At 45.0% G+C, this 22,500-nt stretch overlaps 1 protein-coding gene across 3 annotated transcripts in view; it reads left to right on the top strand.

Moving 5' to 3' along the window:
* The window catches only part of cacna1sa (calcium channel, voltage-dependent, L type, alpha 1S subunit, a), a 57,900-nt gene that overhangs the window by 5,052 nt on the left and 30,348 nt on the right, over nt 1-22,500 (top strand). For all 3 annotated transcript variants that reach the window (XM_037532551.1, XM_037532549.1, XM_037532550.1), the window contains exons 3-13: nt 416-521; nt 8,816-8,955; nt 9,256-9,398; nt 10,512-10,664; nt 10,817-11,022; nt 11,448-11,551; nt 11,858-12,003; nt 13,198-13,279; nt 14,848-15,008; nt 16,186-16,411; nt 17,125-17,332. In XM_037532551.1, coding sequence (XP_037388448.1) covers nt 416-521; nt 8,816-8,955; nt 9,256-9,398; nt 10,512-10,664; nt 10,817-11,022; nt 11,448-11,551; nt 11,858-12,003; nt 13,198-13,279; nt 14,848-15,008; nt 16,186-16,411; nt 17,125-17,332 — 1,675 coding nt within the window. The remainder of the gene's footprint in view (nt 1-415; nt 522-8,815; nt 8,956-9,255; nt 9,399-10,511; nt 10,665-10,816; nt 11,023-11,447; nt 11,552-11,857; nt 12,004-13,197; nt 13,280-14,847; nt 15,009-16,185; nt 16,412-17,124; nt 17,333-22,500) is intronic.

The following is a 22,500-nucleotide window of genomic DNA, read 5'->3' as shown; positions in this document are numbered from 1 at the left end:
AATGGGAGGGGCTAAACCGCTGTAGCTGAATGGGAGGGGCTAAACCGCTGTAGCTGAATGGGAGGGGCTAAACCGCTGTAGCTGAATGGGAGGGGCTAAACCGCTGTAGCTGAATGGGAGGGGCTAAACCGCTGTAGCTGAATGGGAGGGGCTAAACCGCTGTAGCTGAATGGGAGGGGCTAGGGTTATGCAGCTTTCCAAGAAGCTAAGAAAATTCAGCTTTTATTGAGTTGACTTAAGTTTTTTAATCTTCACTGAAGTTTAAAGTTTTTATGTTTGAGTCCAAAAAGACTTTTTAAAATAAGAAGAAATGCTGGAGTCTACAGGCTTTCAGATCTTCTGAGGAACGAAAAGCTTTAGCAACTTAGAGACTCTATCGTTGCATTGTTTTGTTCTCCTTGACTGCTCTCCTCAGGCCATTTGAGATTATAATCCTGCTGACCATCTTCGCTAACTGTGTAGCTCTGGCGGTGTTCATGCCGATGCCTGAGGAGGACACCAACAACACCAACAGCAACCTGGTGAGTAAAGGAACACACACAATGACTAAAGCTACACTAAGTAGGATTTGGAGATTTGGAGCCCTCTCTGGTTAAAAGGTGTAATTACACCCAATTTGTAGAAGAACATTTTGTAGCTTCAGTTCCTCACAAGCACAATGTGACTTCTGTGAGTGCAGAGTCAGAGAATCAGAGAGAACTCTGTAAACTTGGTGAAGGAGCGTCTCTGAGGATGTGAGTGAATTATCTACTATTATAATCACATCTTCCTCAGTGTGATGTCAACTGTGAGCTCATTTGAGGCAGAAACATCAAGCCGGACCTTCTTTTTTGAGTCTGTGTGTGACGTTAATACGTAATGGCGCACAATGTGATGTGAAACTCAACGCCTCTCACTTTTAAATGATGATTTCAGGCTTTACAGGGCGACTCACAGCAGCAGCAGCATTTTAGCCTGTTTACATTCTGCTCACTCAGTAACGACACTTCATTCAGCTTTAACAATATTACAGTGCCAGGGGAGGAACTTTAGGAGAACCCTCAGCTAAGGCCTCGTTTACTGCTCTCTCTGATGTCACTGTTGTCCAGGTGAAAGCGCAGAGATGTGAAGGAGATCTCAGATCTTTCTGTCCTCAGCGAGGCACCGCTTTACTCTTGGTAGGATTAGTTAAGAATATCAGTGCTGCGTCACACAGAGAGCCAGCAGTCTCAATGGAGATGGTCAGCTGATCTCTCTTTGTTCTCCAGCGAGGGTGAGTGTCCATTCTGTCCTTGACTGAGTGAGAGCAGCAGCTGTTCAGACTCTCCACCGAGGGCATAAAAAAACCTTTAAATTTAGAACACACAGTACGTTCACATGAGTTTAGCTCCTGCGCGGCTCTGTGTTCACTGAGACTCTATTCAGGCTCCGCCCACACACACATTCTTTAATACTCACTGTTGTTAGATTAAACAGGAAAACTAGTAATCCCATTCAGCCTAATGAGAAACTGTAGAACGGACTCAGTTTATATCACAATACCTACATTTAGAGCCGGTTATTCATTCAGCCTAATGAGAAACTGTAGAACGGACTCGGTTTATATCACAATACCTACATTTAGAGTCGGTTATTCATTCAGCCTAATGAGAAACTGTAGAACGGACTCGGTTTATATCACAATACCTACATTTAGAGCCGGTTATTCATTCAGCCTAATGAGAAACTGTAGAACGGACTCGGTTTATATCACAATACCTACATTTAGAGCCGGTTATTCATTCAGTCTAATGAGAAACTGTAGAACAGACTCGGTTTATATCACAATACCTACATTTAGAGTCGGTTATTCAATCAGTCTAATGAGAAACTGTAGAACGGACTCGGTTTATATCACAATACCTACATTTAGAGTCGGTTATTCATTCAGTCTAATGAGAAACTGTAGAATGGACTCGGTTTATATCACAATACCTACATTTAGAGTCGGTTATTCATTCAGCCTAATGAGAAACTGTAGAACGGACTCGGTTTATATCACAATACCTACATTTAGAGTCGGTTATTCATTCAGCCTAATTAGAAACTGTAGAACGGACTCGGTTTATATCACAATACCTACATTTAGAGTCGGTTATTCATTCAGCCTAATGAGAAACTGTAGAACAGACTCGGTTTATATCACAATACCTACATTTAGAGTCGGTTATTCATTCAGCCTAACGAGAAACTGTAGAACGGACTCGGTTTATATCACAATACCTACATTTAGAGTCGGTTATTCATTCAGCCTAATGAGAAACTGTAGAACGGACTCGGTTTATATCACAATACCTACATTTAGAGCCGGTTATTCATTCAGTCTAATGAGAAACTGTAGAACGGACTCGGTTTATATCACAATACCTACATTTAGAGTCGGTTATTCATTCAGTCTAATGAGAAACTGTAGAACGAACTCGGTTTATATCACAATACCTACATTTAGAGCCGGTTATTCATTCAGTCTAATGAGAAACTGTAGAACGGACTCGGTTTATATCACAATACCTACATTTAGAGCCGGTTATTCATTCAGTCTAATGAGAAACTGTAGAACGGACTCGGTTTATATCACAATACCTACATTTAGAGCCGGTTATTCATTCAGTCTAATGAGAAACTGTAGAACGAACTCGGTTTATATCACAATACCTACATTTAGAGTCGGTTATTCATTCAGTCTAATGAGAAACTGTAGAACGGACTCGGTTTATATCACAATACCTACATTTAGAGCCGGTTATTCATTCAGTCTAATGAGAAACTGTAGAACAGACTCGGTTTATATCACAATACCTACATTTAGAGTCGGTTATTCATTCAGTCTAATGAGAAACTGTAGAACGGACTCGGTTTATATCACAATACCTACATTTAGAGTCGGTTATTCATTCAGTCTAATGAGAAACTGTAGAATGGACTCGGTTTATATCACAATACCTACATTTAGAGTCGGTTATTCATTCAGCCTAATGAGAAACTGTAGAACGGACTCGGTTTATATCACAACACCTACATTTAGAGTCGGTTATTCATTCAGTCTAATGAGAAACTGTAGAATGGACTCGGTTTATATCACAATACCTACATTTAGAGCCGGTTATTCATTCAGCCTAATGAGAAACTGTAGAACAGACTCGGTTTATATCACAATACCTACATTTAGAGCCGGTTATTCATTCAGCCTAATGAGAAACTGTAGAACAGACTCGGTTTATATCACAATACCTACATTTAGAGTCGGTTATTCATTCAGCCTAATGAGAAACTGTAGAATGGACTCGGTTTATATCACAATACCTACATTTAGAGCCGGTTATTCATTCAGTCTAATGAGAAACTGTAGAACGGACTCGGTTTATATCACAATACCTACATTTAGAGTCGGTTATTCATTCAGCCTAATGAGAAACTGTAGAACGGACTCGGTTTATATCACAATACCTACATTTAGAGTCGGTTATTCATTCAGTCTAATGAGAAACTGTAGGCTGAATGACTAAACTAAGGACATGATGAATGCATTACTGTGACTTCGTTGGTTACAGATCTGTAATGTTTCCGGCTCGCTGTGGTCACCATTATTGGTCACTATAGATCAAATGTACAAATATACATGTTCACAGCGTGTGTGTGCACATTTAATGACCCATTAAGGCCTCAACCCTCAAATAGCTACTGAAGCTGTTGACTCATCTATTTTCACAACCTCATTCTATGACAAACTCTCTCACACACACACACACACACACACACACACAGACACACACTAACACACACTTACATCTGTGGAGACAATAGTGGAGTTTGTCCGTGGTGGACGCTTGGCCCCTTTGTGGCTCAGGCGTTAGTGAGGTCATTCACGCAGAGTTACTGTAGTGAAACTGTATCTGCAGCTGGTCTTTCCCACAGTCTCTCCACAGTGGCTCAAGCCACAGACTGTATATATATATATATATATATATATATATATATATATATATATATATATATATATTGCTTTACCCCATTGCTCTCACACCCATAGTCATGAAGTGCTTCAAGAGACTGATCCTCACGCACTTAAAGAGGAGTCTTCCCAGCACCCTGGACTCCCACCAGTTTGCCTACCGGTCAAACAGATCTACTGAGGACGCAGTCTCTCTGGCAATGCACACTGCACCCAACCACCTGGAAGGAACTAACACCTATGTCAGAATGCTGTTCATCGACTTCAGCTCCACCTTCAAATTTAAAACTCTTACAATTGCCTACAAGGTGTTAACAGAGCAGGCTCCTTCCTACCTGCACTCGCTCCTAAAGGCTTACAGCATCGCCCGGCCGCTGCCATCCTCCAATGAACGTCGCTTAGCTTTGCCAAACATTCACACAAAGCAATCGAGACTGTTCTCATACTTGATTCCCCAATGGTGGAACAAGCTACCTTCCACTGTCAGAGCAGCAGCATCCCTCGCTATGTTTAAGAAACTCCTGAAGACGGAGCTCTTCAGGGAGCACTTGCTCTAATCGCCTCCTGCAATCTAACCACTACCAAACTCATCTCCTTCTTGCCCTCCTTCCCTTCTCTACCCCGCTATTACCCCTTGGCCTCCTTTAAGGCCTGACTATGTTTGTTCTTTGTACCATATTATTTGTAAGTCGCTTTGGATAAAAGCGTCTGCTAAATGTAATGTAATGTAAATGTGTCCTCTCACCAATGCTCTACACACTGTACACCTACAACTGCGCTCCAAAACAGCTCCAACACTTTCATTAAGTTTTCAGATGACACCACAATCATAGGCAGTATCACCAACAATGATGAAGGACCGTACAGAGAGGAATTCAAGCTCTTCACAGAGTGGTGTGCTGCCATCAACCTCTCCCTCAACGTCAGCAGAACCAATGAACTGATTGTTGACTTCAGGAGGGAAAGGACTTCAGGAGGGGAAGTAGAGAGAGTGCACCACTGAGCATCGAGGGGGCGATGGTGGAAAGGGTGAACAGCTTCAAGTTTCTTGGTGTCTACATATCCGAGGATCTCACCTGGTCGCTGAACACGTCCCACATCATCAGGAAAAGCCAACAACGCCTTCACTTCCTCAGAAGGTTAAATAAAGTCAACCTGCCACAACAGCTCCTCTGCAGCTTCTACAGAGCCACAGTGGAGAGCATCTGGACCAGCTGCATCACCGTCTGGTACGGCAGCACCACGGCTGCTAAACGCAAGGCCCTGCAGAGGATGGTCAAAACTGCAGCTGTCCTCCCACCCATAGAGGACATACATGACAACCGATGTGAGAGGAAAGACATCGACATATCCTCGGACCCCACCCATCCCAGCCACCCCGTTCCAACCTCTGCCATCCGGAAAGAGGTACCGGAACATCCGAGCCAGAACCACCAGGTTCAAGAACAGTTTCTATCCCCAAGCTGTCAAACTGGTCACACCAGCAGCTTGGAGCTGAGCTTAACAACAACACTACAGTCTGTTACTGACCAGCCTGACCACCCAGCACACTACACACTGAGCTCCACCAGCTCACTACTGACCACCCAGCACACTACACACTGAGCTCCACCAGCTCACTACTGACCACCCAGCACACTACACACTGAGCTCCGCCAGCTCACTACCGACCACCCAGCACACTACACACTGAGCTCCACCAGCTCACTACCAACCACCCAGCGCACTACACACTGAGCTCCGCCACCTCACTACTGACCACCCAGCACACTACACACTGAGCTCCACCAGCTCACTACCAACCACCCAGCGCACTACACAGGTCGTGGCTAGAGGGTTAGTAGTGAGTGCGTTAGCTCGTGGCTAGAGGGTTAGTAGTGAGTGCGTTAGCTCGTGGCTAGAGGGTTAGTAGTGAGTAGTAGCTCGTGGTTAGAGGGTTAGTAGTGATTGCGTTAGCTTGTGACTAGAGGGTTAGTAGTGAGTGCGTTAGCTCGTGGTTAGAGGGTTAGTAGTGAGTGCGTTAGCTCGTGGTTAGAGGGTTAGTAGTGAGTGTGTTAGCTCGTGGTTAGAGGGTTTAGTAGTGAGTGCGTTAGCTCGTGGCTAGAGGGTTAGTAGTGAGTGCGTTAGCTCGTGGCTAGAGGGTTAGTAGTGAGTGTGTTAGCTCGTGACTAGAGGGTTAGTAGTGAGTGTGTTAGCTCGTGGCTAGAGGGTTAGTAGTGAGTGTGTTAGCTCATGACTAGAGGGTTAGTAGTGAGTGTGTTAGCTCGTGACTAGAGGGTTAGTAGTGAGTGCGTTAGCTCGTGGTTAGAGGGTTAGTAGTGAGTGTGTTAGCTCATGACTAGAGGGTTAGTAGTGAGTGTGTTAGCTCATGACTAGAGGGTTAGTAGTGAGTGTGTTAGCTCGTGACTAGAGGGTTAGTACTGAGTGTTAGCTCGTGACTAGAGGGTTAGTAGTGAGTGTGTTAGCTCGTGGCTAGAGGGTTAGTAGTGAGTGTGTTAGCTGGAGGCTAGAGGGTTAGTAGTGAGTGCGTTAGCTCGTGGCTAGAGGGTTAGTAGTGAGTGCGTTAGCTCGTGACTAGAGGGTTAGTAGTGAGTGCGTTAGCTCGTGACTAGAGGGTTAGTAGTGAGTGCGTTAGCTCGTGACTAGAGGGTTAGTAGTGAGTGCGTTAGCTCGTGGTTAGAGGGTTAGTAGTGAGTGCGTTAGCTCGTGGCTAGAGGGTTAGTAGTGAGTGCGTTAGCTCGTGGTTAGAGGGTTAGTAGTGAGTGCGTTAGCTCGTGGTTAGAGGGTTAGTAGTGAGTGCGTTAGCTCGTGGTTAGAGGGTTAGTAGTGATTGTGTTAGCTCGTGGTTAGAGGGTTAGTAGTGAGTGCGTTAGCTCGTGGTTAGAGGGTTAGTAGTGAGTGTGTTAGCTCGTGGCTAGAGGGTTAGTAGTGAGTGCGTTAGCTCGTGGTTAGAGGGTTAGTAGTGAGTGGGTTAGGTCGTGGTTAGAGGGTTAGTAGTGAGTGCGTTAGCTCGTGGTTAGAGGGTTAGTAGTGAGTGTGTTAGCTCGTGGCTAGAGGGTTAGTAGTGAGTGTGTTAGCTCGTGGCTAGAGGGTTAGTAGTGAGTGTCTTAGCTCGTGGTTAGAGGGTTAGTAGTGAGTGTGTTAGCTCGTGGTTAGAGGGTTAGTAGTGAGTGCGTTAGCTTGTGGTTAGAGGGTTAGTAGTGAGTGCGTTAGCTCGTGGTTAGAGGGTTAGTAGTGAGTGTGTTAGCTTGTGACTAGAGGGTTAGTAGTGAGTGTGTTAGCTTGTGACTAGAGGGTTAGTAGTGAGTGTGTTAGCTCGTGACTAGAGGGTTAGTAGTGAGTGCGTTAGCTCGTGGTTAGAGGGTTAGTAGTGAGTGTGTTAGCTCGTGGCTAGAGGGTTAGTAGTGAGTGCGTTAGCTCGTGGTTAGAGGGTTAGTAGTGAGTGCGTTAGCTCGTGGTTAGAGGGTTAGTAGTGAGTGTGTTAGCTCGTGGCTAGAGGGTTAGTAGTGAGTGCGTTAGTTCGTGATTAGAGGGTTAGTACTGATTGTGTTAGCTCGTGACTAGAGGGTTAGTAGTGAGTGCGTTAGCTCGTGGTTAGAGGGTTAGTAGTGAGTGTGTTAGCTCGTGGCTAGAGGGTTAGTAGTGAGTGCGTTAGCTCGTGGTTAGAGGGTTAGTAGTGAGTGTGTTAGCTCGTGGCTAGAGGGTTAGTAGTGAGTGTGTTAGCTCGAGGCTAGAGGGTTAGTAGTGAGTGTGTTAGCTCGTGGCTAGAGGGTTAATAGTGAATGCGTTAGCTCGTGGCTAGAGGGTTAATAGTGAATGCGTTAGCTCGTGGTTAGATGGTTAGTAGTGAGTGCGTTAGCTCGTGGTTAGAGGGTTAGTAGTGAGTGTGTTAGCTCGTGGCTAGAGGGTTAGTAGTGAGTGTGTTAGCTCGTGGCTAGAGGGTTAGTAGTGAGTGTGTTAGCTCGTGGCTAGAGGGTTAGTAGTGAGTGTGTTAGCTCGTGGCTAGAGGGTTAGTAGTGAGTGTGTTAGCTCGTGGTTAGAGGGTTAGTAGTGAGTGCGTTAGCTCGTGGTTAGAGGGTTAGTAGTGAGTGCGTTAGCTCGTGGTTAGAGGGTTAGTAGTGAGTGCGTTAGCTCGTGGCTAGAGGGTTAGTAGTGAGTGCGTTAGCTCGTGGTTAGAGGGTTAGTAGTGAGTGCGTTAGCTCGTGGCTAGAGGGTTAGTAGTGAGTGCGTTAGCTCGTGGTTAGAGGGTTAGTAGTGAGTGTGTTAGCTTGTGGCTAGAGGGTTAGTAGTGAGTGCGTTAGCTCGTGGTTAGAGGGTTAGTAGTGATTGTGTTAGCTCGTGGTTAGAGGGTTAGTAGTGAGTGCGTTAGCTCGTGGTTAGAGGGTTAGTAGTGAGTGCGTTAGCTCGTGGTTAGAGGGTTAGTAGTGAGTGCGTTAGCTCGTGGCTAGAGGGTTAGTAGTGAGTGCGTTAGCTCGTGGTTAGAGGGTTAGTAGTGAGTGTGTTAGCTTGTGGCTAGAGGGTTAGTAGTGAGTGCGTTAGCTCGTGGTTAGAGGGTTAGTAGTGAGTGTGTTAGCTTGTGGCTAGAGGGTTAGTAGTGAGTGCGTTAGCTCGTGGTTAGAGGGTTAGTAGTGAGTGCGTTAGCTTGTGGCTAGAGGGTCACTGTAAAAAAAACATGCAATTTATGTTGTGATTTGGATGCTACCAGCATAAACCAGTTTAGAACGCATTTGTTCCGCAGGGTGTGTGAGGCTCACATTAATATTCAGAGAAACAGCCACTAAAACTGCAGCCCTGATGAAAAAGCCCTGTTTAAAGCATTTCATGACTGCAGCTCTGTGTTTGCAGGAAAGTCTGGAGTACATCTTCCTGATCATCTTCACTCTGGAGTGCTTCCTGAAGATAGTGGCGTATGGGCTGCTCTTCCACGCAGACGCTTACCTACGGAACTGCTGGAACATTCTGGACTTCGTCATTGTCACCATGGGGTAAGACAGGAGGCTATTATGGTGGAAACCATACGTTTTTGGATGTATTTTTTCTGCAAAACAACAACGGTCATCAATTCAAATCATAACAGAAATATAAACTTTGATACATTGACAGTCTGACAGTCAATAGAAAACTTCTCCACTTGTTTCAGTGAGCAGCGAATGGCAGATGGTTTAGCAGATAGAAATTAGAGATGTTTCAGGGCTTTAGACCTGGGAGACCTAGGACGATTAGGATGAACGTCTTGGCCTCTTTGTGTCTGACAGCATGTCTAACATACTCCCTCTGTGTCTCAGGCTGTTTACTATCGTTGTGGACTTCATCAATAACATCAGTGGGGTGGAAGCTCCAGTGGAGCAGAAGGGCGGAGGCTTCGATATGAAGGCACTGAGGGCTTTCAGAGTGCTGCGGCCACTACGCCTTGTCTCAGGGGTCCCCAGTGAGTCACAGCCACCACAAATACACTAATGGACATGAACCATCAAACATCCACCACCAAACATCAGCCACTAACCATCAGCCATGAACCATCAACCACCAAACATCCACTAACAGACAAACTGCCTCCAATCATCAACTGCTAAACATTAACCACCAAATGAACATTTACCATCAAACTACCATCAAATGTAAACTACTAAACATCAGCCCCAAACCATTCACTACCTAACATTTGCCACCAAACATCAGCCATCAGCCACGCATATCCATCACCTAATATTTACAACCACCAAACACCCGTTTACAAATCACCATCAACCCCGACCATTAACCATTCATCCAAAAACATCAATCATCAAACGACCAACACAAAGCACCCACTGCCTTTCACTACCAAACAAACACTACCAAACATCAATCACCACAAACCTACCATCAGTCATCAACCACTAACATCCACTACTAAACATTTATCAGTAACCACCTAACATTTCCCACTCGAAACATCTACTGCCCAATATCAACCACCAACCATCAACTGCCAAATGTCAGCCAAACATAAATCAAATCAAATCAAATTTATTTGTAGCGCTTTTTACAACGGATGTTGTCACAAAGCAGCTTTACAGAATTTCAGAAAAGACAAAGTTTCCACAGGACTGAAAGAATGTACAGAAACCCCCCCGGTGGGCAAGCCAGGGACAACAGTGGCAAGGAGAACCTCCCTCAGAACTGAGGAAGAAACCTTGGGAGGAACCAGGCTCACCAGGGGGGACCCGTCCTCCTCTGGTCAAACTACCTACAGAGTTATTATACTACTAATATTAACAGCAGTAATATTGGTATTAGGAATAACTAGGAGCCTATGAGAACATCAGTGTAGGGTGGGCAGCTCGTCCAAGGCAGGTGGTGGCAGCTGGGGCATGGGCAGCTGGTCTGAAGTGGGTAGCAGGAGGGCTCGGCAGTCGGTCGTCCTTCAGTGTCCAGCTGGACATGTGGGCGATTGTATACTCGGAAAGAAAGCAGGGAGATGGAATTAGTTTTATAATCACCAAACATCTGCTGCCAAACATCAACCGCCAAACTTTCACTGCCATTTTGCCTCCTTCAGGTCTGCAAGTGGTGATGAGCTCCATCCTGAAATCCATGCTGCCGCTCTTCCACATCTCCTTACTGGTCTTCTTCATGGTCACCATCTACGCCATCATTGGCCTGGAACTCTTCAAATGCAAGATGCACAAATCCTGTTACTACACTGGAACAGGTAACGTTCCTCAGTGAGCTGGAAGAGAAAACCTGCCAAACAAAATGCTGATACATTCACATTTCAGCTGATACGGCTACCATACTGTACGTATTTTAATAAGTTAGTCAGTAATCGGTACCAGAATACAGGTGACCCTGTCTGTGCTGCAGAGATCATCGCCACGGTGGAGAATGAGAAGGCGTCTCCGTGTGCCGAGGCTGGAAACGGCCGTCGCTGCACTGTGAACGGTACCATGTGCAGACCGGGCTGGCCGGGGCCCAATAACGGCATAACGCACTTCGATAACCTCGGCTTCTCCATGCTGACCGTGTACCAGTGCATCACCACGCAGGGCTGGACCGACGTCCTCTACTGGGTCTGTGTTCACTCAGCTTTACTTACACAGCTTATTCTGTACGTTTGTACAGCTTAACGTACTATAAAACACACGAAAGCTATTATTAAATTATAGCAGTGTGTAATAAAACTTTTGCCATTAAATGGGTTAAATGAATAAAGTAGATGTAAAGATTGTGAGTTTATTTCATAACCATTGACCTACAACATCTAAAAGCACGGCTGTGTTGTGTTGATAGTCCTGTGTCTGTGGTACTATTATTATCACTATTAGTATTATTATTGTTATTATAAGGTTGTAAAATAAAAGGTGTTATGAAACTGATAAATTCTTTAAAATGAAGCCAAACTGAAATAGTTTGTTTAAATAAATCGAGCAGTACTTTAACCTGTGATAATTAACCTGTGATAATGATTTGTGTGTGTGTGTGTGTGTGTGTGTAGGTTAATGATGCTGTTGGGATGGAGTGGCCGTGGCTCTATTTCGTCACTCTGATTCTTCTGGGCTCCTTTTTCATCTTAAATATGGTTCTAGGCGTCCTCTGTGGGTCAGTGTCCAACACCGAACACTCTGAAGCTTTGTTTATTCAATACGGAAACACAGCCACGCCTCTCGCACCCGCAGGCCAGCAGCTGAACACACTGATTAAAATAATCAAACCCATCTTATATAAACTCATATCACCTGTGAACTCATAAACATGTTAACTGCAACACAACACACCAACATCTGGAGCGCACCTGTTCAAATATGATAGCAGATTCACAGAGACGTACACCTGGGTGCTCCGTCTAAGTGTGCAGGGGTGAGGATGATGTGTGGATCAGTGTGTTTGTGCTCCTGTCCTGCACAGTGAGTTCACTAAGGAGCGTGAGAAGAGCTCCCGCAGCGGAGAATATCAGAAGCTTCGTGAGAGGCAGCAGCTGGATGAGGATCTGAAGGGCTATATGGAGTGGATCGCACAGGCCGAGGTCATGGACAACGACCAGGACAGACAAGGTCTGACCATCCATAGGAACAAAACATACAGACGTGTGTTTATATTTGAAATATATTCCAAAGACTAAAATGTGTTTTAGAATATTTTGCCATATGAACCAAATATATTTTAAACTACATTTATTTTAAATGTGTGGGGAAATATTCACTGTCTGATTCCTTTAGAAATGAGTTTATCAGCTCCATCTGAAAGAGGAGGAACATCTCCACAATCCTGTCTGGTGCTCTTCACTGTCTGATTCCTTTAGAAATTAGTTTATCAGCTCCATCTGAAAGTGGAGGAACATCTCCAGAATCCTGTCTGACGCTCTTCAGTGTCTGATTCCTTTAGAAATGAGTTTATCAGCTCCATCTGAAAGTGGAGGAACATCTCCAGAATCCTGTCTGATGCTCTTCACTATCTGATTCCTTTAGAAATGAGTTTATCAGCTCCATCTGAAAGTGGAGGAACATCTCCAGAATCCTGTCTGATGCTCTTCACTGTCTGATTCCTTTAGAAATGAGTTTATCAGCTCCATCTGAAAGTGGAGGAACATCTCCAGAATCCTGTCTGATGCTCTTCACTGTCTGATTCCTTTAGAAATGAGTTTATCAGCTCCATCTGAAAGTGGAGGAACATCTCCAGAATCCTGTCTGATGCTCTTCACTGTCTGATTCCTTTAGAAATTAGTTTATCAGCTCCATCTGAAAGTGGAGGAACATCTCCAGAATCCTGTCTGATGCTCTTCACTGTCTGATTCCTTTAGAAATTAGTTTGTATTCCAGTCTCTTCATGTTAAATCTGATCTAATGGTCCTTTAGCAGGACAGAGGCGAGGGCTGTAGGTACTGATACTCTGTGAAATGCAGGGCTGATCTGATATCTTGTTAATGCGAAGTACATTGGGTGTGAGAGTCTGACTGCAGACGTAGACGCTTAATGTAAAGTACAGTGCAGATCACAGTACGTTTAGCTGCATCTAGAACCCTTATTACACACAACTCAACTCAACATGTATAACTAATCAATGCATTTCAAAATATATTTAACAAATATATTTTTAGGCCTATTTCATATGTTGCAAAACTATATTTGATAACTACATTTAAGATATATATTTTTCAATATGAGCAGAAAAATGAATTTAAATTCAATTAAATAAATTTCACTCTGGACGCTGTTACTGATGAGCTGCTGTGTCTGTGTGTCTGCCAGGTCTGCTGCCACTGCAGGAAGGAGGCTCAGACACAGAGAGTCTGTACGAGCTGGAGGGACTGAACCGCCTCATGTACTACGTGTAAGAAACAAAACCCCAGAGCAGTCGAGTGCAGAAGTCTGGAGAACCTCAGCTCTGCACTGCTGAGGGGTCACACTTCTCTAACACAGCTGGTTCTCCTGCATGAGGAGCTGATGAGTTCAGCCAGGGGTGCTAAATGAGCTTAGTTCCAACACAAATCCACAAATCAGGATTAACAAATAGAAATATACACTATATGGCCAAACGTATGTGGACACCTATACTTTGCAGCCATATGAGCTTATTGGACGTCCCTTTTTGCCCCCATTTGTGGCTCTAACAGCCTCCACGCATCTCACGAGTCTGTGGGAAATTGTGTGGTCAGACACTGATGGTGGACGAGAGGGTCTGGCTCACAATCTCCACTGCAGTTTATCCCAAGGGTGATCAGTAGGGTTGAGGTCAGGGCTCTGTGAGGCCACTGGAGTTCCTCCACACCAAACTGGTCACTCCATGTCTTTATGGAGCTGCTTTGTGCTCAGGGGCTCAGTCCTGCTTCCTCAGTCCAGGAAAGGCTCTGACCCAAACTGCTGACCCAAAGCTGGAAGCTTAACTGTGTAAAATGTCTTTGTGCTGTAGCATCAACATCACCCTTCACTGGAACTGAGAGCCCAAACCCTGAAAAACAGCCCCAGCTCATTATCCCTCCTCCACCAAACTTTACTGCTGGCTCTGCGTTCCGGTAGGTAATGTTCTCCTGACATCCACCACACCCAGATTCATCATCAGACTGACAGATAGAGAAGATTCATCACTCAGAGAACGCAGTTCCGCTGATCCAGTGGTGGCGCATTACACCCCTCCAGGCATTGAGCATAGTGATAGGCCTGTGTGCAACTGCTCAGCCATGGAAACCCATTTCACAAAGCTACCAACATATGGTTCTTGTACTTCCAGAGTTTGTTTTGAACTGAGTAGTGAGTTTGTGTGGTCTACCGCTTTGTGATGGAGCTGTTTCATTTTCCAATAATAGCACTTACACTTGCCTGGGGCAGATCTAGCAGAGCAAAAAAGGTTTCACAGACTGATTCATGGTCAAAGGTGTCATCCTGTGACAGTGCCTTGTTTAAAGTCACTGAGCTCTTCACTATGATGCTCTACTGCCAGTGTCCACATACCTTTGGCCACATAGTGCATGCGAGTTTCGTTCCAAAATGATGTGTATTACCAAAAAAACATTAATGGACAAAACATTTTAATGTGTCTAATAAAAGTGGTTTGATAATGTTTCACTCCCAACAACAAATATGACGGAACAGTTTTGTAGGTGGTCTCTAATGCGTTTACTCGCTTGTGGAGGCTGATCTGTCTTGCCGATAAATAAAGTACAATAAATAACGATGGAAGTTCAATTTCCAAATAAATAATATGAATGGAATAAAGAATGACTGATCAGGTGTTTCTGTAAAATAAAACATTGTGATTAATTAACGTTTCCTGAGTTGTTACAACCAATCTTATCAATCCATTTTATCCACTGGTCACAGATTCAGAGCTTCACATCAGAAATTATTTATTGGTTTGTGTAACTTTTAATGTACTGTCCAACCTGTCTGTGTCCTCCTCAGGCGTCATGCCCGGCGCTGGAACCGGTTCTTCAGGAGGAAGTGTCGCGTGTGGGTGAAGTCAAAACTTTTCTACTGGCTGGTGTTTCTGCTGGTGTTCTTCAACACCCTCGTCATCGCCACAGAGCACCACATGCAGTCACAGTCGCTCACCGAATTCCAAGGTCAGACAGCACAGACCAGCAGTTATCAAACTCTGGAGATACACACAGTGCGGCAAAAAGTATTTAGTCAGCCACTGATTGTGCAAGTTCTCCTACTGAGAAAGACGAGAGACGTCTGTGATTTTCATCAGAGCTACACTTCAGCTGTTTTTCTGCAAAGGGGACAGGACGACTGATCCGTGTTGAGGGAAGAATGAACGGGGCCGTGTATCGTGACATTTTAAGCCAAAGCCTTCCATCAGTGAGAGCACTGAAGATGGAACGTGGCTGGGTCTTCCAGCATGACAATGATCCCAAACACACCGCTCGGCAACGAAGGAGTGGCTCCGTAACAAGCATTTCAAGGTCCTGGAGTGGCCCAGCCAGTCTCCAGACCTCAACCCTGCAGAAAATTTGTGGAGGGAGTTGAAAGTCTGTGAAGACTGGTGAAGACTTGCAGGAAACGTTTGACCTCTGTCATTGCCCACAAAGGTTATGTTACAGAGTATTGAGTTGAACTCTTGTTATTGACCAAATGTTTATTTTCCACCATAATTTATGAATAAATTCTTTAAAAATCCTCCAATGAGATTTCCTGGATTTTTTTTCTCATTTTGTCTCTCATAGTTGAAGTGTAGCTAGGATGAAAATTACAGACCTCTCGTCTTTCTCAGTAGGAGAACTTGCACAATCAGTGGCTGACTGAATACGTTTTTGCCCCACTGTAGGATACACGTAGATATATATGAGAAACCTGCATGACTGAATCTGGCTCATAATATGAGCTCAGAACGATAACTGGCCATTCAGAATCACAACAAGACTTCCTGCACCTTCAGACTGAGCAATCAGAGAGTTCTCAGCGAGATTATGATGAAGACCTGTGGTTTCAGGGATGAATAGCAGCTCAGTCTTGTTAGGATTGAGCTTCAGGCGCTGAGCTGCCATCCATGTAGAGACGTCAGACAGACATGCCGAGATGCAACTGGAAACCTGGGTGTCAGAAAGTGGGAAGAGAAGCATTAGTTGTAGTTGAGTGTCTTCAGCATAGCAGTGGTAAGAGAAACCATGAGAGGATATTACATCACCAAGAGAACAAGTGTAAAGAGAAAAGGACCCAGCACAGAGCCTTGTGGGACACCAACGTTGGAATACGATGTTCATTTATTGTTTATGGTTTTCCTGTTTGTGTCCACAGAGAGTGCGAATAAGGCGCTGCTGTCGCTGTTTGCGGTGGAAATGGTGCTGAAGATGTACGCCCTGGGGCTGCCGTCGTACTTCATGTCTCTGTTTAACCGTTTCGACTGCTTCGTTGTCTCCGTGGGGATTCTGGAGCTGATCCTTGTCCACATGGACGTCATGTCCGCCATGGGCATCTCCGTCATGCGCTGCATCCGCCTTCTGCGCCTCATCAAAGTCACCAAGTACGCGCTCCACTTTCAGCATTTCTTTATAAGTTTCTATAACTTTTTAGTGGAATGTTCTGTTCCACCTTAAATGATGTTACTGTTTGGCACCTCATTTGTGGCGAAACCCACATTTGAATAAGAAGCTGAAGAATAAGAACTGAATATACCGTTCCACCTTAAATAGTGCAGCTGCTTACTATTTGTTGCCTTATTAAGGTGGAACTAAAAATAGGTTAGCAAATGATTCCTGAATTTTCCGTTTCTCTCTAAATGGTGCAGCTTTACATTTAAGGTGGAATGAAAAGGTTCTCATAGCTTCTGTGCTGACAGCTGCTGGAGGTTCTAATAGGTTCCACAGCAGTTCTATAAGTGACTCAGTACTTAAGTAGCTTTCTGAGCTGCTGATCTTTATACTGTGGGACAATTTCAGAATGACTGGATGCTTCCATTGTACCATTTTTAATTCAAATTAGCACCTAAAATAAAATATGTGCATAAAAATGTATACAGAACATACAGAAAGTGGAGGTGTAGTGATGCACTGGTGCACTGACACCAGATCACTGAATCTATCATGTTAAAACTGAGTAGAATTAGAATAATTAATTATAATTTTATATATATATAATTTTTTAAAGTTTATGAATTTAAACAAATCTGTTTTTTTTAAACCTAAACAGTGCATGATGGTCAAGTGAGTCTCACTGCTGAGTGTCTTTGTGTCTCAGGTACTGGACGTCTCTCAGTAACCTGGTGGCATCTCTGCTGAACTCGGTTCGCTCCATCGCCTCCCTCCTCCTCCTCCTCTTCCTCTTCATCGTCATCTTCGCACTGCTCGGGATGCAGGTGTTCGGAGGGAAATTTAACTTCACTGATCAGAAAGTGAGGCGGAGCAACTTCGACAACTTCCCCCAGGCCCTCATCACCGTCTTCCAGGTACACACACAGCGTTTACACACACTGAACACACACAGCGTTTACACACAGTGAACACACACAGCGTTTACACACAGTGAACACACACAGCGTTTACACACAGTGAACACACACAGCGTTTACACACACTGAACACACAGCGTTTACACACAGTGAACACACAGCGTTTACACACACTGAACACACACAGCGTTTACACACAGTGAACACACACAGCGTTTACACACACTGAACACACAGCGTTTACACACAGTGAACACACACAGCGTTTACACACAGTGAACACACACAGCGTTTACACACAGTGAACACACACAGCGTTTACACACACTGAACACACACAGCGTTTACACACACTGAACACACAGCGTTTACACACAGTGAACACACACAGCGTTTACACACACTGAACACACAGCGTTTACACACAGTGAACACACACAGCGTTTACACACAGTGAACACACACAGCGTTTACACACAGTGAACACACACAGCGTTTACACACACTGAACACACAGCGTTTACACACACTGAACACACACAGCGTTTACACACAGTGAACACACACAGCGTTTACACACACTGAACACACACAGCGTTTACACACAGTGAACACACACAGCGTTTACACACAGTGAACACACACAGCGTTTACACACACTGAACACACACAGCGTTTACACACAGTGAACACACACAGCATTTACACACGGTGAACACACACAGCGTTTACACACACTGAACACACACAGCGTTTACACACAGTGAACACACACAGCGTTTACACACACTGAACACACACAGCGTTTACACACAGTGAACACACACAGCGTTTACACACAGTGAACACACACAGCGTTTACACACACTGAACACACAGCGTTTACACACACTGAACACACACAGCGTTTACACACAGTGAACACACACAGCGTTTACACACACTGAACACACACAGCGTTTACACACACTGAACACACACAGCGTTTACACACAGTGAACACACACAGCGTTTACACACACTGAACACACACAGCGTTTACACACACTGAACACACACAGCGTTTACACACAGTGAACACACACAGCGTTTACACACACTGAACACACAGCGTTTACACACAGTGAACACACACAGCGTTTACACACAGTGAACACACACAGCGTTTACACACACTGAACACACACAGCGTTTACACACACTGAACACACACAGCGTTTACACACAGTGAACACACACAGCGTTTACACACAGTGAACACACACAGCGTTTACACACAGTGAACACACACAGCGTTTACACACAGTGAACACACACAGCGTTTACACACAGTGAACACACACAGCGTTTACACACACTGAACACACACAGCGTTTACACACAGTGAACACACACAGCGTTTACACACAGTGAACACACACAGCGTTTACACACAATGAACAGACACAGCGTTTACACACAGTGAACACACACAGCGTTTACACACACTGAACACACACAGCGTTTACACACAGTGAACACACACAGCGTTTACACACACTGAACACACACAGCGTTTACACACAGTGAACACACACAGCGTTTACACACACTGAACACACACAGCGTTTACACACAGTGAACACACACAGCGTTTACACACACTGAACACACACAGCGTTTACACACACTGAACACACACAGCGTTTACACACAGTGAACACACAGCGTTTACACACACTGAACACACACAGCGTTTACACACGGTGAACACACACAGCGTTTACACACACTGAACACACAGCGTTTACACACACTGAACACACACAGCGTTTACACACAGTGAACACACACAGCGTTTACACACACTGAACACACACAGCGTTTACACACAGTGAACACACACAGCGTTTACACACACTGAACACACACAGCGTTTACACACAGTGAACACACACAGCGTTTACACACACTGAACACACACAGCGTTTACACACAGTGAACACACACAGCGTTTACACACACTGAACACACACAGCGTTTACACACACTGAACACACACAGCGTTTACACACACTGAACACACAGCGTTTACACACAGTGAACACACACAGCGTTTACACACACTGAACACACACAGCGTTTACACACACTGAACACACACAGCGTTTACACACACTGAACACACACAGCGTTTACACGCACTGAACACACACAGCGTTTACACACACTGAACACACACAGCGTTTACACACAGTGAACACACACAGCGTTTACACGCACTGAACACACACAGCGTTTACACGCACTGAACACACACAGCGTTTACACACAGTGAACACACACAGCGTTTACACGCACTGAACACACACAGCGTTTACACACAGTGAACACACACAGCGTTTACACGCACTGAACACACACAGCGTTTACACGCACTGAACACACACAGCGTTTACACACAGTGAACACACACAGCGTTTACACACAGTGAACACACACAGCGTTTACACACACTGAACACACACAGCGTTTACACACAGTGAACACACAGCGTTTACACACACTGAACACACACAGCGTTTACACACAGTGAACACACACAGCGTTTACACACAGTGAACACACACAGCGTTTACACACAGTGAACACACACAGCGTTTACACACACTGAACACACACAGCGTTTACACACAGTGAACACACACAGCGTTTACACACAGTGAACACACACAGCGTTTACACACACTGAACACACACAACGTTTACACACACTGAACACACACAGCGTTTACACACACTGAACACACACAGCGTTTACACACAGTGAACACACACAGCGTTTACACGCACTGAACACACACAGCGTTTACACACAGTGAACACACACAGCGTTTACACGCACTGAACACACACAGCGTTTACACGCACTGAACACACACAGCGTTTACACACAGTGAACACACACAGCGTTTACACACAGTGAACACACACAGCGTTTACACACAGTGAACACACACAGCGTTTACACACACTGAACACACACAGCGTTTACACACAGTGAACACACACAGCGTTTACACACAGTGAACACACACAGCGTTTACACACAGTGAACACACACAGCGTTTACACACACTGAACACACACAGCGTTTACACACAGTGAACACACACAGCGTTTACACACACTGAACACACACAGCGTTTACACACAGTGAACACACACAGCGTTTACACACAGTGAACACACACAGCGTTTACACACACTGAACACACAGCGTTTACACACACTGAACACACACAGCGTTTACACACAGTGAACACACACAGCGTTTACACACAGTGAACACACACAGCGTTTACACACACTGAACACACAGCGTTTACACACAGTGAACACACACAGCGTTTACACACACCGAACACACACAGCGTTTACACACACCGAACACACACAGCGTTTACACACACCGAACACACACAACGTTTACACACACTGAACACACACAGCGTTTACACACACTGAACACACACAGCGTTTACACACACTGAACACACACAGCGTTTACACACAGTGAACACACACAGCGTTTACACACACTGAACACACACAACGTTTACACACAGTGAACACACACAGCGTTTACACACACTGAACACACACAGCGTTTACACACAGTGAACACACACAGCGTTTACACACAGTGAACACACACAGCGTTTACACACAGTGAACACACACAGCGTTTACACACACTGAACACACACAGCGTTTACACACAGTGAACACACACAGCGTTTACACACAGTGAACACACACAGCGTTTACACACAGTGAACACACACAGCGTTTACACACAGTGAACACACACAGCGTTTACACACAGTGAACACACACAGCGTTTACACGCACTGAACACACACAGCGTTTACACACACTGAACACACACAGCGTTTACACACACTGAACACACACAGCGTTTACACACACTGAACACACACAGCGTTTACACACACTGAACACACACAGCGTTTACACACACTGAACACACACAGCGTTTACACACACTGAACACACACAGCGTTTACACACACTGAACACACAGCGTTTACACACACTGAACACACAGCGTTTACACACACTGAACACACACAGCGTTTACACACAGTGAACACACACAGCGTTTACACACAGTGAACACACACAGCGTTTACACACAGTGAACACACACAGCGTTTACACACAGTGAACACACACAGCGTTTACACACAGTGAACACACACAGCGTTTACACACAGTGAACACACACAGCGTTTACACACACTGAACACACAGCGTTTACACACACTGAACACACACAGCGTTTACACACACTGAACACACACAGCGTTTACACACACTGAACACACAGCGTTTACACACACTGAACACACACAGCGTTTACACACACTGAACACACACAGCGTTTACACACAGTGAACACACACAGCGTTTACACACAGTGAACACACACAGCGTTTACACACACTGAACACACACAGCGTTTACACACACTGAACACACACAGCGTTTACACACAGCTGAACACACACAGCGTTTACACACACTGAACACACACAGCGTTTACACACAGTGAACACACACAGCGTTTACACACAGTGAACACACACAGCGTTTACACACACTGAACACACACAACGTTTACACACACTGAACACACACAGCGTTTACACACACTGAACACACACAGCGTTTACACACAGTGAACACACACAGCGTTTACACACACTGAACACACACAGCGTTTACACACAGTGAACACACACAGCGTTTACACACAGTGAACACACACAGCGTTTACACACAGTGAACACACACAGCGTTTACACACACTGAACACACACAGCGTTTACACACAGTGAACACACACAGCGTTTACACACACTGAACACACACAGCGTTTACACACAGTGAACACACACAGCGTTTACACACACTGAACACACACAGCGTTTACACACACTGAACACACACAGCGTTTACACACACTGAACACACACAGCGTTTACACACACTGAACACACACAGCGTTTACACACAGTGAACACACACAGCGTTTACACACACTGAACACACACAGCGTTTACACACAGTGAACACACACAGCGTTTACACACAGTGAA

The sequence above is a fragment of the Pygocentrus nattereri genome, chromosome 21 (genome assembly GCF_015220715.1).
Source record: "Pygocentrus nattereri isolate fPygNat1 chromosome 21, fPygNat1.pri, whole genome shotgun sequence".
NCBI classification, from domain to species: Eukaryota; Metazoa; Chordata; class Actinopteri; order Characiformes; family Serrasalmidae; genus Pygocentrus; species Pygocentrus nattereri.
Note: the sequence above shows the minus strand (reverse complement) of the source record. Positions and strands in the feature narration are given on the sequence as shown.